The 13,638-nt window shown below is 34.3% G+C and overlaps 1 protein-coding gene across 1 annotated transcript in view; it reads left to right on the top strand.

Moving 5' to 3' along the window:
• Nucleotides 1-13,638, top strand: part of LOC110452344 (transmembrane and TPR repeat-containing protein 2-like) — a 71,969-nt gene that overhangs the window by 34,837 nt on the left and 23,494 nt on the right. The window contains exons 3-5 of the mRNA XM_021500802.1: nucleotides 8,383-9,268; nucleotides 10,588-10,702; nucleotides 12,102-12,187. Coding sequence (XP_021356477.1) covers nucleotides 8,383-9,268; nucleotides 10,588-10,702; nucleotides 12,102-12,187 — 1,087 coding nt within the window. The remainder of the gene's footprint in view (nucleotides 1-8,382; nucleotides 9,269-10,587; nucleotides 10,703-12,101; nucleotides 12,188-13,638) is intronic.

Below are 13,638 nucleotides of genomic sequence, written 5' to 3'. Positions count from 1 at the left end.
CTTCCTTACCTGAGAAATAATCAGGAGATGAAGAATGCATTGTAAGTGAGCTAATAGGATTTATATGGCTAAGCCCATATCTACAGTGTTACACCATCAAGAAGAAAATTCTCGACATAAATTTGAATTTAGTATCTTTATTCAGTTCAATTTACCGGTAAAACCATTTCCTGTTTTTGTGGGCGCCAGTAAGCCATTTAAAGCATTATGGATTCATATCACATGATGTTGGAAGATTATTTTGATTCAGGCCTTCTTTACATGGATGAACAATTTAATTCTTTAGACGTCAGCCTGCTGAGATCCCTCTGTTACCTAACCATCCAAGTTTTCTCCCTTGGCGGAGCAGATTTAATGTCACAGACTGGAACTAAGGGGGCCAAATCTGGCCAGTTAACCTTGAATATTCATCTGTTTTAAATGAGCTCCCGATGCTGGGATAAAAATGATTTATGTATATTGGCAACAACTTGATGAGATTTTCCATGATCATCGACAGATATATTGTGAAATGTTCAGTCAGTTACATAACTGTGAGCATGGATTATGTTCATGTGTCTCAAGGACTTCATCAAGGCTTGAGTACTTCAAGTGAAAATCGACTTTGATTGATAATACAATTACTGTTGTCATGGAGTGTTGGGTTTGCACTCCATTGTTAAAGAGCTCCCCAGTGTTCTCCATCAATCTATGTGGATTTAGATTCATCTGGTAATGTTCAGATGGTCCAGCTGGTTAAACAGAATTGATAAAGTCTTGTTAGCTTAATTAGGTGATAAGTCAAATGTTCCAATTCAACTTCTTGAAAAATATCTGTAAAAATATGGTTATCTTTATATATAATATCGGAAGGTAATCCCAATATTCTCCATCAATCTATATGGATTTAGATTCATCTGGTAATGTTCAAATGGTCCAGCTGGTTAAACATAATAGATAAAGTCTTGTTAGCTTAATTTGGTGATAAGTCAAATGTTCCAATTCAATTTCTTGAAAAATATCTGTAAAAATATGGGTATATTTTTTATATATAATATCTGAAGGTAATCCCAATATTCTCCATCAATCTGTATGGATTTAGATTCATCTGGTTATGTTCAGATGGTCCAGCTGGTTAAACAGAATTGATCAAGTTACATGCTTTTAACTTACTGATCAATATATAGTCCTTATCACGTCAAATGTTCAAATTAAATTTTTCACAAAGTTTTTGTGAAAATATAATTATTTTTGTGTGTATATGATATGTTATCCTAAAATTATCATTTTTTGCCTGAATACCATGATCTGTAATATATTATCTTAAGATGAGATCATGTTAAATACCAGTATATATAAATGTATATTTTGTTCTCAGTTTTGATAATCAGGAAATTATCACTGATTTGTTTTAGTCTTTGTTGACAATGTAAGCTGACAGTGCTTTATTCAAAGGAGTTGTGATTACGTATTTCAAGTCATTCCTAAATTGTACAGTGTTATTTCACAGGTTTGTTTGCTGTTAAGCAAATCACAGCAAACAATTTATCATAAAATCAATACATGTATAAGAATTTTGGAGCCAACGCCTTCTTTTACTGGCGAGTCTGTCTGGATAAGTTAATCTCGAGGTGTAAATACTGGTGATAATTACTGTGCTTTTGATTGCCAAAACATCAGAATCAAGTAAAGAAGTGATAACAACATCACTGGGCAACAACTGTTAATGCTTTTTTTAGGAATAGTAAATTTAGTTTATTTACATTAAATACCAGTAATTCTAATTAGAAACTTCTTAAATTCAAAACTGAACCCAACCCTATAAATATACAGAAAATCACAAATATGATGTAGAACATTTTGGTAACTGATCTTAAAATACAGGAAATAATCTCTGTTTGTTTCTGGTTGATTTAAAAAACAAAATAATATGAAAACTCAATTAAATATAATGCTCTGTGATTGTTTTGAGATTATCTGCCTTAATTTTATAATCGTAATATCATAATTATAAGATCATGAATCAGATGCAACACTGCATCATCTAGTTGTTTGCCATGTAATACAAAAAAATCTATATACAAATTAAAACTGTGTAAAGTAAAATTTGAATATAAGGCTTCTTTATTTTATGAGCCACTTTAATTTCTTTTTACTGATGAATGTATACTCTTTGTACATGTGATAAGGCTTTTATTTTAAAAAATGTCCACGTCTTGACTCAATAGAGGTTTTACTATTTGAGAGAGTTGGGGATTTCTAAAACATTTTGATATTGTGCAGGTTCCACAGGTTTCACATAATGTTTAAACAGGACACCAGCAAGTATTTCTCTTGTTGTGTGAACTTTGATATTTATTACCGAGTTTGATATTGATCAATCTGTCTGGAAACCCGCTGCTCTACATACAACAGTGGCCATGTTATCCAATGTAAATAATAGATTGATGATGGAGCTTAAAATCCTCTGAGCCGAGTGATAAAATATAATGGGCATGGATGTTAGATTTGGAATTTTTGACGTGTTTAAATTATTAAAAAGAATTGCTAACAAGTGTTGAGAGCAGGATTCTAGTTGCCTTTTTTCGACCAGATAAAAAAATTGTTGTGTTTCATTTCCTGAGTGATAATTTTTGACCTCTGACAGGAAAACATTTAATTCACTCCAGTTGGGAAAAACACATTTGTTTCTGCCTGATTCTTCAAGTGCTCAGTAATATTTCACTGTGTTTAAGTATTTGTGCTTTCAAACAGATATAGTTGCATATTTCATAAATTTATATCAAATTTGACAATAACACAGTATGATTTATAAAATATTTGTGACCAAATGAGATTAACATCAAATGGAAAAAAAGAAAATGAAACCAGAATAATAAAGATGTTTTCCTTCTGAACTGACGATCCCATTATTTTGGATCTGAAACAAAAAAACACAACTTTACTTGTGTTTGGCCTTTCAATTATGTGTCGTAAACCCATGTGAGATTTGGTATGATCCTTATTGCGTAATGTAAGAAAAGATGGTTGTCATGATGATTGCAGTCCTATATATGGTGTGAAATCAATAAGCCAACAATCCTTTATGTGAATTGAATTACCTGTAGCTAGGGTAAAGATGTGTTGTGCTAAAGGTGTGCTGATTTAGATTGAAGGTGTGTAGGGTTAAAAGTAAAAGTGTTTTGAGCTGAGGTAGTAAGTTAAGGGTTAAAGTGTGTTACGTTAGGGGTAAAGGTGTGTTGAGTTTATAGTTTAAGAGTGTTGACTTTACAGAAAGCTGTGTTGAGTTTAAAGGTGTGTTGAGTTACAGTAAAGGTGTGTTAAGTTACAGTAAAAGTGTGTTAAGTTATAATTACATTAGAGTTGTGTTGAGTAAAAGAGTAAAGGTGTATTTACTATACAGTAAAGGTGTGTTGAGTTTACAGTAAAGGTGTGTTGAGTTTACAGTAAAGGTGTGTTGAGTAAAAAAGTAAAGGTGTGTTGAGTTTACAGTAAAGGTGTGTTAAGTTACAGTAAAGGTGTGTTAAGTTACAGTAAAGGTGTGTTGAGTAAAAGAGTAAAGGTGTGTTGAGTAAAAGAGTAAAGGTGTGTTGAGTTTACAATAAAGGTGTGTTAAGTTACAGTAAAGGTGTGTTAAGTTACAGTAAAGGTGTGTTGAGTTTACAGTAAAGGTGTGTTGAGTAAAGAGTAAGGTGTGTTGAGTTTACAGTAAAGGTGTGTTGAGTAAAGAGTAAGGGTGTGTTGAGTAAAGAGTAAAGGTGTGTTAAGTTTACAGTAAAGGTGTGTTGAATAGATAATAAGGGTGTGTTGAGTTTACAGTAAATGTGTGTTGAGTTGAGAGTAAATGTATGTTAAGTTAGAGTAAAGGTGTGTTGAGTTGACAGTAAAGGTTTGTTAAGTTACAGTAAAGGTGTGTTGATCATGAGTTGAGAGTAAAAGTGTGTTGAGCTAAGAGTAAAGGTCATGTTGCGTTTAGAGATAAGAGATTGTAAAAGTAAAGATGTCAGGTTTTGCAGGTGAAACTGTAAGGAGGAGATTTGCAAATGCAAAGATGTGAAAGGGATTAATGGGCTTAAATAAGGTAGAGATATATAAAAGTAAAAGATTTTGCATAGATGTTTGTAAAGGTGCAGGATACGGATTTAAGTGCTGCATTCTGGGGTCGGATATTCAGCATGAAGATGTGGACTTTACATGTTAGAGTATGCATGGTTTAAAATTGTACCATTAGAAAGTGTTAAGTTGAAATAATGGGCTCAGTGGTTACATTCAACAAAAGTAAAGTTGGATTTGAAAAGTTATTTAAGTTGTTGGAACCAATAATTTAAAATTACTAGGGCTCAGTTGTTAAAAGCATTATGGTAACTTCTTAACTATTTACTCAAATCTGAAAAATATATTTTTTTAACATTTAAAACTATTATTTTCTTTTCTTTTTCTCTTGAAAATCACATTTTATATTAACATATACCATCTTCATCATAAATTTTAGAAATTATAAAACATTGAATTGACTTTTTAGGTAGTGTCTCATTAAGCGTACAGATCTTTCAACCTGGTTGTGGTACAAGTAGTCTGCAGAAAATATATGCTTTAGAAGTAAAGCTGTAATTAAAATGATCACAGTCTCCCATATATAGATCCCAATAGTGGAAACTGAAGGTCATGTAGCCGAGGAAATTTTGTAAATTTGGTGTTCTGTATATATATATATCTTTACTCCGGAGTGTTTTAAGCATGCTCGCTATTTCCATCAATCTTGTAAACATTTTAAATGTCTTCTTTTTTTCAACCTCAAATTTGGAAGTAAATGTGTTTCAGTCGTGAAAATGCATAAATGTAATTACCCAGAGTAATTCCTGACGACTGGGTCTGCATATATATTGCCTTGATGGTCTCTGAGATACATTAATTATAGCCAGCAGGTAATTTGTTTGTATATCATTTAGAATTTGCATATAAATAAATCTCTAAATTTTTAGCCCACTGTCATCTGATGGTGGGCTATTTAAATCACCCTGCGTCTGTGGTCCGTCGTCCGTCCGTTGTCCGTGGTCCGCCGTCCGTCGTCTGTCGTCCGTCGTCCGTCGTCCGTCCGTAAACAATTCTTGTTATCGGTATTTCTCAAGAGGTACCAGAGGGATCTTTCTCAAATTTTATATGCAGGTTCCCCTTGGCCCTTAGCTGTGCAGGGCGACTTTTGAGACTGATAGGATAAACAACATGGCCGACAGGCAGCCATCTTGGATTTTGATAGTGAAAGTTTGTTATCGCTATTTCTCAAGAAGTACTAGAGGGATCTTTCTCAAATTTTAAATGTAGGTTCCCCTTGATCCCTTGTTGTGTATGTTATATTTTGAGACTGATCATAAAAACAAATGGATTAAAAGAAGAACTAAACAGATCTTTCTCATATTGCAATGATCGATTGTATTTCTTTCACATTAAGTACTGTACTAGTAAATATGTGAAATGACAAACTCACTTTGAAGTTTGTCTTTCATACACATCAGTATTAAGTTTAGATCAAAAGTTACTTCAAGGTGCATTTACTGTTAACATGACTCGATCAAACAGATTAGAGGAAAGAATAGAAAAGATCGAACTGATAAAGAACTAATGAAGATGGGACAAAGGTGGGTGCCAAGATCCCTCTGGGATCTCTTGTTAAACTTCACTTGCGTTACTCATAGGTCGTTGTGCAATTTCATGGGTATTTAGCTTTGAAATCTTTTACTGCTGTTTAATCATCACAGTGTTTTATATTTCAGTATATGATTTTTAACATTTGGATGTTATATTCAAATTTGTATACTCTCATGGCTGTAGAGGACACGCCCAATTCTTTTAACTCATTCACCCCTGCATATTGTAACTGGACTTGCCCAGTCTTTGATTCAGTAAGGGTCAAATGTGACTTTAGGGTTGAATGGGTTAATATCACAAAGCCATACGTTATTTTGTGTATGTTATTTTGTGTATGTTAACCACGGTACATTATTTTTGAAAATTGACTTAATCTGGGTCTAACTATAGGGGTCAAAGTTCAGTGTAGGTTATATAATTGGTATAATTAGGATATTATCGGTTAACAAATTGTCCTGCTAATGCTTTTCATGCACAACATGTAAATAAAATACATACTAAGTGGAAAATACAGGCCCCTTGATGCTTTTGTAGATACAAAATGAGATAAACTGCACAGGTGGTGGTATGTTGGGTTGAAATTGGTACATTATCAATTATATTTTTATTTAAATTTAAATCAAAGCAACAGACAGAGTACAGATTGGCAATCTATCAGCTAATATTGACTTGAATATTTAAATTCTATGAGGGCTGAATAATGTGATAGTTAAAAATGTGAAAATATTGGAATTACGTTATTTCGTGGAAATTTGAAGCCAATTCAGAATCTTGTTTTTAATTGAATAGTTTCTAATTAATATGTATGCAAATAGATGGCATAATTGTTACAAATTCTATTAAAAATGAAGTTGAGATATCAGTTTGAAATTTAAAAGTCATAAATGCTATGTAGAGTGATGGTGTATTTTGTTAAAGTCAGTGATATAACCGTGAGAGCCTCGATGGCCGAGTGGTAAATAAGGTGTCTGACCATCTAACCACTAGCCCTACACCACTGGGTTGTTGGTTTGAGGGTATACATGGGGTAGTTACCATATTCGGGGTACCAGTTTTCCTCCACCACCAAAATCTGGCACGTCTTTAAATGACCGTAGCTGTTTATAGGACGTAAAACACAAACAAACCAAACCAAGCAGTGATAGGACCACAGTGATTAGAGATAGGTAAAGGTTATCAAGGTGACTGATGATGAGGGAGTGAGATAAACCCAGTCACAACAAACACTGATCAAGTCCTACTATTTTAGGTAGGGAGAAATCGGAGATAAACCTCTTATATATGACGTTCAGGTGAATGTTGTGACTGATCGGGGTTTATAAAATTAATTAAAATCTCATATACCCTGACGTCCATAACGGGAATATTAATTAGATATAAGATACATCAAACCACAAAAAGATGGGACATCGACCCTGTACAAGTAAATGAGATATTGATTAAATATATGATTTACATGAGATACTTGCAATGGGTGTTTAGGAAAAAAAAGGAAATTTCATGTGCTCATGCAGTTACATGTACATCTGTAAGTTGTATTAATGAATATTGAAAAAAAAATTAAAAAAATATTAAAGTTTAAAATGTTAATTGTAAATTGTAGGCACATTTTGTATAGTAGGATCAAGACCAGTCAGCTGATGTATAAGGTTGTCCACTCAGTAATAAAACTAAAACATCATATGACAAGGAAACTCTTACTTAATGTAAATGTTTTAAAAACATATTTCAAAATTGCCTATTGTCATTGCATGAATATGTATTTACATCTATTCATTATGAGTCTTGGTCTAACTTACTCAGAATTTATTGTATGGGGCCTTTCAACTCGATATTTTAAAGAGAACTTGATACAATGTGTATATGGTATCCATGATGAGTAAGCTGTTGGCCTGATAGAACAACATACAGTTCTATTGTTTGTGCATAGTCAGGTTTGGTAACGGAATTGATTGCTGTACAATGGCTGTATGCTCCGACACACTGTGGAGCAGGTGTATGCTGGGTCAGTGAGTGTGTTGTATCTGTTTCTGTCTGTTGGAGAAAACACAGCTCAGTTTACAAGCAAAACTGTCATTACAATTGCCTTTTTGTTTTATTAATAAATCATGGTTGAACACTTTTGAAGTGGAATAAGTTCCTTCTAATTTGAAGCCTATAGGCTAAGGTACAAACTGTTGTTGGCATATATTGCACTTTTAATTCTGTGCATGCACTTGCCTAATAAGACAGCTGTTCTAATATCCTGCAAAAACAAGTACTGTACAGTTGGACATTTTATAAACCAGAAAATGGACCAATGTTATCCTAAAATTGTATACCATTGACGGGAACCAGTAAGTGTGTTCCAGAAAGAAAGATGGACAGATAGATTTTTCTTTCATTTTCTTTCATTTCAATAAGATTAAACTCCAGTGATTTGAATTTAAGCAATCTACAATTGCTGTAAATGTACAGCGTACACTACTCATGAAGGAGATTCTGTGTGGGTTTGATAGGAAACACATAACATGCTTAACACACAAACAACATACATACTACGCTATGTATATATGGAAACCTGAATTTAGGATACATGAAATATACCTTACATATTTATTATTCGTATAACTTGTGTTAGAGTTATCTTCCTTGATAGATACTGTGAGCTACTTTACACAGACACTTTGTAGGCTTGAGATACATGAGGTCCAATGACTTTGAAATTTAAAATAATGACCTCATTCTGATTTGGTGAATGTTGATTGGTTGTTACAGGTGAAGAGAAAAGACATCCTGGAGGGGATTGTTCTGTTGGTGCTAGTCGGCGTATCACTCATCACATTCCGCCTTGTGTTCATGGGAAACAAACCTCCGGAGTTTGCCCCATCTGATAACCCAGCTTCCGACTCGGAAAGTCTGCTGACCCGGACATTGACTTATTTACTCCTGCCTTCCCTAAACTTGTGGATATTACTGTGTCCGCGAGTGCTCAGCTTTGATTGGTCTATGGACGCTATTCCATTAGTCGAGTCAGCCTGGGATGTACGCAATGTGTATTCAATAGTGTTTTATTTTCTGTTATTTTATAAATCGTATTTGTTAATTTGTGATCTTCATAATAATAGCAATAAAAGTACAATTGGGAAGATTTTCCAGCCATATATGAATGGCAATGGGTTAACCCATCACACACATTCCAATAGTCAAAATAACAACCATCACCATCATAACAAAAACGTGCTTTCATTAAAAAGTAGTAAACTTTTATCGTCAAGTCGACGTCCTTCCAATAGCTCGACGGACAGCGAAGACGAGCAGACAACTGGTGTCAGAATCTACCGATCTCAAGACATTTGTGTTATGGCATTTGCACTCATGGTTTTTCCATTCGTTCCTGCCACAAATTTATTTTTCTACGTTGGGTTTGTGATAGCAGAGCGTGTATTGTACATTCCAAGTATGGGGTTTTGCCTGTTGGTGGCGCACGGTGGCTATGTTGTGTATAAGAAGCTTCAGCGGAACTCGGTGGCACAAAAGGTATTTGCCGCGGCCTTTGTGGCCCTGGTGGCTCTGTTCTGTGGCAAGACAGTGATCAGGAACCGTGTGTGGCAGACGGAAGAGAATCTATACAGATCTGGGGTTTCTGTCAATCCAGCCAAAGGTAACATATTATCAGTTTTCACACTTAACCAATTCACCCCTAAAGTCACATTTGAACCTTACCAAATCAAAGACTGGGCAAGTCCAGTTTAAATATGTAGGGGTCAGTGAGTTTATGTTTGCTGTATCAGTGGTAAATGTATCCATCCATTATTTTGAGTTGACTTCAGATTCTGTATACCGGGAAATGTTCATTGCAGTATTATGAGTTTCACCTTTTTCAACCTCCACAATGAGGGCACATTCATCATGAGAGCTGATGTAAGTTGACAAGGAACCATATATTTATAGTACATGTAAAAGGTAAAACTAACATCGGGTGAGCATACATTTTACCGGTTAATATTTGACTGGATTAAGGTTGCTCTGTAAACAGTAATCAAAAGGCACTTCAAATTAATTAAGAGCTGTTTTGGTTGAGTGGTTTACACTCCAGCCTTCCATGCAGATGGTTTGGGTTTGATCCCGAAAGTGGCCAACTCCACCAAACCAGGTGGAGTATAAAATGGTCTGGGGTGGGTGTTACAGTGTTTCTGCTGTAGCTTTCAAATGAGGTGGCTTTGTGATTAAGGATGCAGTTGGAAGCTCATTCCAACCTCAAAACAGAAAAAGAAACATCTTTAACAAACTGACAGACAGACATTTACACACATGGATATATAAACCAGGTGGCATATAGGGCTAGTTGTTCCTGATAAGACAGCTTTTGCAAACTCCTCAAAAATTGTACTGATTGCATGAATTATATACTCTAACTATGTAGATAGACAGAGGGCTAAGTGTCACATGCTATAATCTGGTCTTGTGCTCCACTATATACAGTCAAAACCTTTTTTTCCACTATCCATTTCATTGTCAGGCATAAGTGTCATATACTCTGTCATCTGCCACTTCTGACTGTAAGTGACATACTGAAATCAGGAATCATTGGCCTTTAAAAATATATACAAAGTTATGGCCCTTTGATAACATATCAAGTTGGGGGACTACGGAATAATCACAACACATGTTTATTTTAATGATGATGTGATCTTCAGATTGTATTTGCATTACTTAAGTTTTAGTATAATATATTTAGATACACAGAAAGATATGTGACTGATATTCAAATGTAAAGAAAAATCTAACAATATTACTTCACTGTCCAAAATCTACGCATCATGACATTATAGAATGAGTTACATTTTCCTTTCTTAAAACGTCCTCATCAATGTAAGCAAAATGATGACAGTTATAATAGCCAGTTTTACATTTATATTAATGTATTAACCATCGGAAATATCTGCGATACTTACAAAAATAAATGTTTTAATTTCACAGCGTGGGGGAACCTTGCCAACGTGTTGAACAGTCAGGGCAAAGTAGGAGAAGCAGAGACAGCCTACCGAAATGCCCTCATCCACAGATCCAACATGGCCGACACCCATTACAACCTGTGAGTCCTTAACTCATCAACCCCTGGAGACACATTTGAACTCTTCCAATTCAAAGGTTGGAATAGTTCATTATGAAACTTCAGGGGTGAATGAGTTAAAATACTTTACTACACATGGCTCATCAAACCATGTCAAATAGTGTCAGACTTTATACTTTCAGGCATTGAATGAACAGAATCTTAGGAATTTTTTGTGTGTTTGTGAGTGGATCCTTATTAGTCTGGACACTTGAATTTTGATTTAAAACTTGGTAATCTTGATACTTTATATTTAGTTAATGTAACAGAGTCTAGTACATATGTAGCTTATTTCGTGGATTCCTGCGATAAAACACTGAAGCCCATACAAGCCAATTGTGACTTTGTCCAGATTATACTGCTGAACAGATTATTACTTTTGAATTATAGCATTTCTGATACATTTATGCCTAGATCAGCAAATACTGGTACAACATTGCATATATAGAATTAATGTTCTGCTATTGTATGACCAATTAATTGTGTTCTTGATAATGATATTTAGTACATTTTAAAATGTTCACTCTTTTGTGTCGAGTTTAACCTCAACACTTGAATGACCTTCTGGCCATGACTTTCATAAATACAAAGGTTTTCTGATAGTATGGCTGAGATCTGTTAATGTACATTTTGAATTAAATTTCACATGAATTTTGATCTACTAGATCTTTATTCCATTCATAGCCAGTAAAGTCCAATTCAGAATTCCACTCGATGTTATTAAAGTGTAAAGTTAATTCTCCTTATTACGAACTTAATACCTTGAGGATTCAAGTACAGAAGGATTTTTACACCTTCTCAACCTCCACTGTTGTCCTTTGAGCAAATTAAGTTATAATATCAAAACGATACATCATAGATACAGTTAAAGAGATTTTATGTGAATATCCCTAAGCAGAATGAAAACTTAAACATTTTGAATTGAAAACGCAATACTTATCTGGTATCAAGTATGACCTTCAGTGACCTAGAGTGGTCCCAAGTAATGACCTTACCTTAGATAGGTCAACTAAGCAGACCCTTACCTTATATGAGCACAGGTATGTGAATTTACAGAGATCCTTATAAAAATATAAGACCACTTCTGTTTAAAGAACATCCTTGATATTTCAATGACATTGAATTTGATATGACGAAACATTGAGGTGGAACACTCGGATGTCATTCTAAGGCTACGGCCTCATTGTGCACCACTTATGTAGATACTCGGAACAAGTGTAAGAGCTCTGGACGTCGATCTACTCGCAAGGAAATATGATGTCAAACTTCAATTTACACCTGTTAGCGGTAACAGACAAAGGCACTCGAATTGTCACAACCAACGGAATCTTGTTTCATGTGAGACATGTTTTCATACTGCCATTTGTTCTAATGTTCGCAGGGGAATTTTATTACAAGACCAGAAGAGGTACGAAGAAGCCATTGAAAGTTACAAACGAGCAATACAGTGTCGCCCTAAACTCTCAAGTAAGTTTGCACACGATCACTGGTGGCCACTTGGGTTTCCAATAGATACATATAGCATGCCTTGCCGTCCAATGGTGGTCAACAAGGGCAAATTTGAATTTGACTTTTTTTTTTTTTTTTTTCTTCAATCTGTAGAATTTATAAGAGTATTTTGTTTCAATCTGTCTGGAAATGATATCATTTTGAATCCAAGGTGATTTTATTGTGAAATTTTCAAGTTTAAAAAAACTTTGAAGAACTGGTGATAGTGATAGTGATGTAACAAGACCATTGTTGTGAGGTTTGATGCGTTTTAGACGGCTTGTCCTAATTATAGCTTTGGGATGTGCGATCTATCACAGTAGGGAATGGGGAATACCAGGAACATTATTATATAGATAATAGGTGAGGTAAATTGAATAATGGTGTCTCCCTAATGACTATGGCCAGCTAATGATGGCGTAGAAAGTCGATGAGTATCACTGAAGATGTGATTCCAGTAAAATTCTGTAAAGAATAAAAATAATGGCATTATTCCAAGTTCAGCTATATTTCAAAATCAATGATATCCTAGCAATTCCGTCAGGAATTCATACAACTGAAATGATTGAGGCCCTAGGAAAATTATTTCCATGTACTTGAACTGAAGTCTAACCCATTCATCTATTGTTCAAGGGGTTTCCCCTGCAGATCGTAAAAAAACATCCAACAAAATTGAAACATTATATCCATCATCAATAGTTAATTTAACCGTAATTAACTGAAGCCAGTAACATTTAATGGCTGTATTATTTGTTGAGCAGGTTGGTGTGTATTTAATGCCTCCAGATTTTCTATATGTTATAATTAAATTGATGTCCTGATATCACACGTCATAGAATTATCATTAAAGTCAGTAAAATAATCACCATAATTAACATGTAAAACACCCATGCTTGGTATTTAGCCTACACTGTCTCCCAGTTTGACGATTATTTGTACCTTTTTGGTTCTATGTCCTGTTCCTCTAGGTATTAGAACAAAATAAAAGTATTGAAGCATGGAGATGACTATTAATTATTTGGAATGCGACAGTTATATTCATTTTTAAAATCAACTTTCTTTACTTTCCACTGCCTTCATTTGGTTTGAACTCGTTATAAGAACACTTCAAGAAATGGTGAAAGTATGATTTTTTGAGCAGTTTTATTTTGATAAGTATCCTATCAACAAGGACATATAAGCAGTTGAATCCAAGCAATAAATAAATAATGTTCAAGGAAGCATGAACATAGAATTAAAAAGATGATTAGAAGATCAATGATGGAGCATAGAATTCGTAAAACACTGTAATAATAAACATGATTGATATGAATTTGATTATTGTGACTTGAAGTGAAATAATGTATATCAGGTAATGTATTCATGATTCAAATCTTGCAAAAAATCTATTCAAAATCAAATTTGTGCATTTTAATTTTTAATTTTTTAAC

The sequence above is a fragment of the Mizuhopecten yessoensis genome, unplaced genomic scaffold (assembly GCF_002113885.1).
Source record: "Mizuhopecten yessoensis strain PY_sf001 unplaced genomic scaffold, ASM211388v2 scaffold6625, whole genome shotgun sequence".
In the NCBI taxonomy this organism is placed as follows: domain Eukaryota; kingdom Metazoa; phylum Mollusca; class Bivalvia; order Pectinida; family Pectinidae; genus Mizuhopecten; species Mizuhopecten yessoensis.
This window is presented reverse-complemented; position numbering and strand designations above follow the sequence as displayed.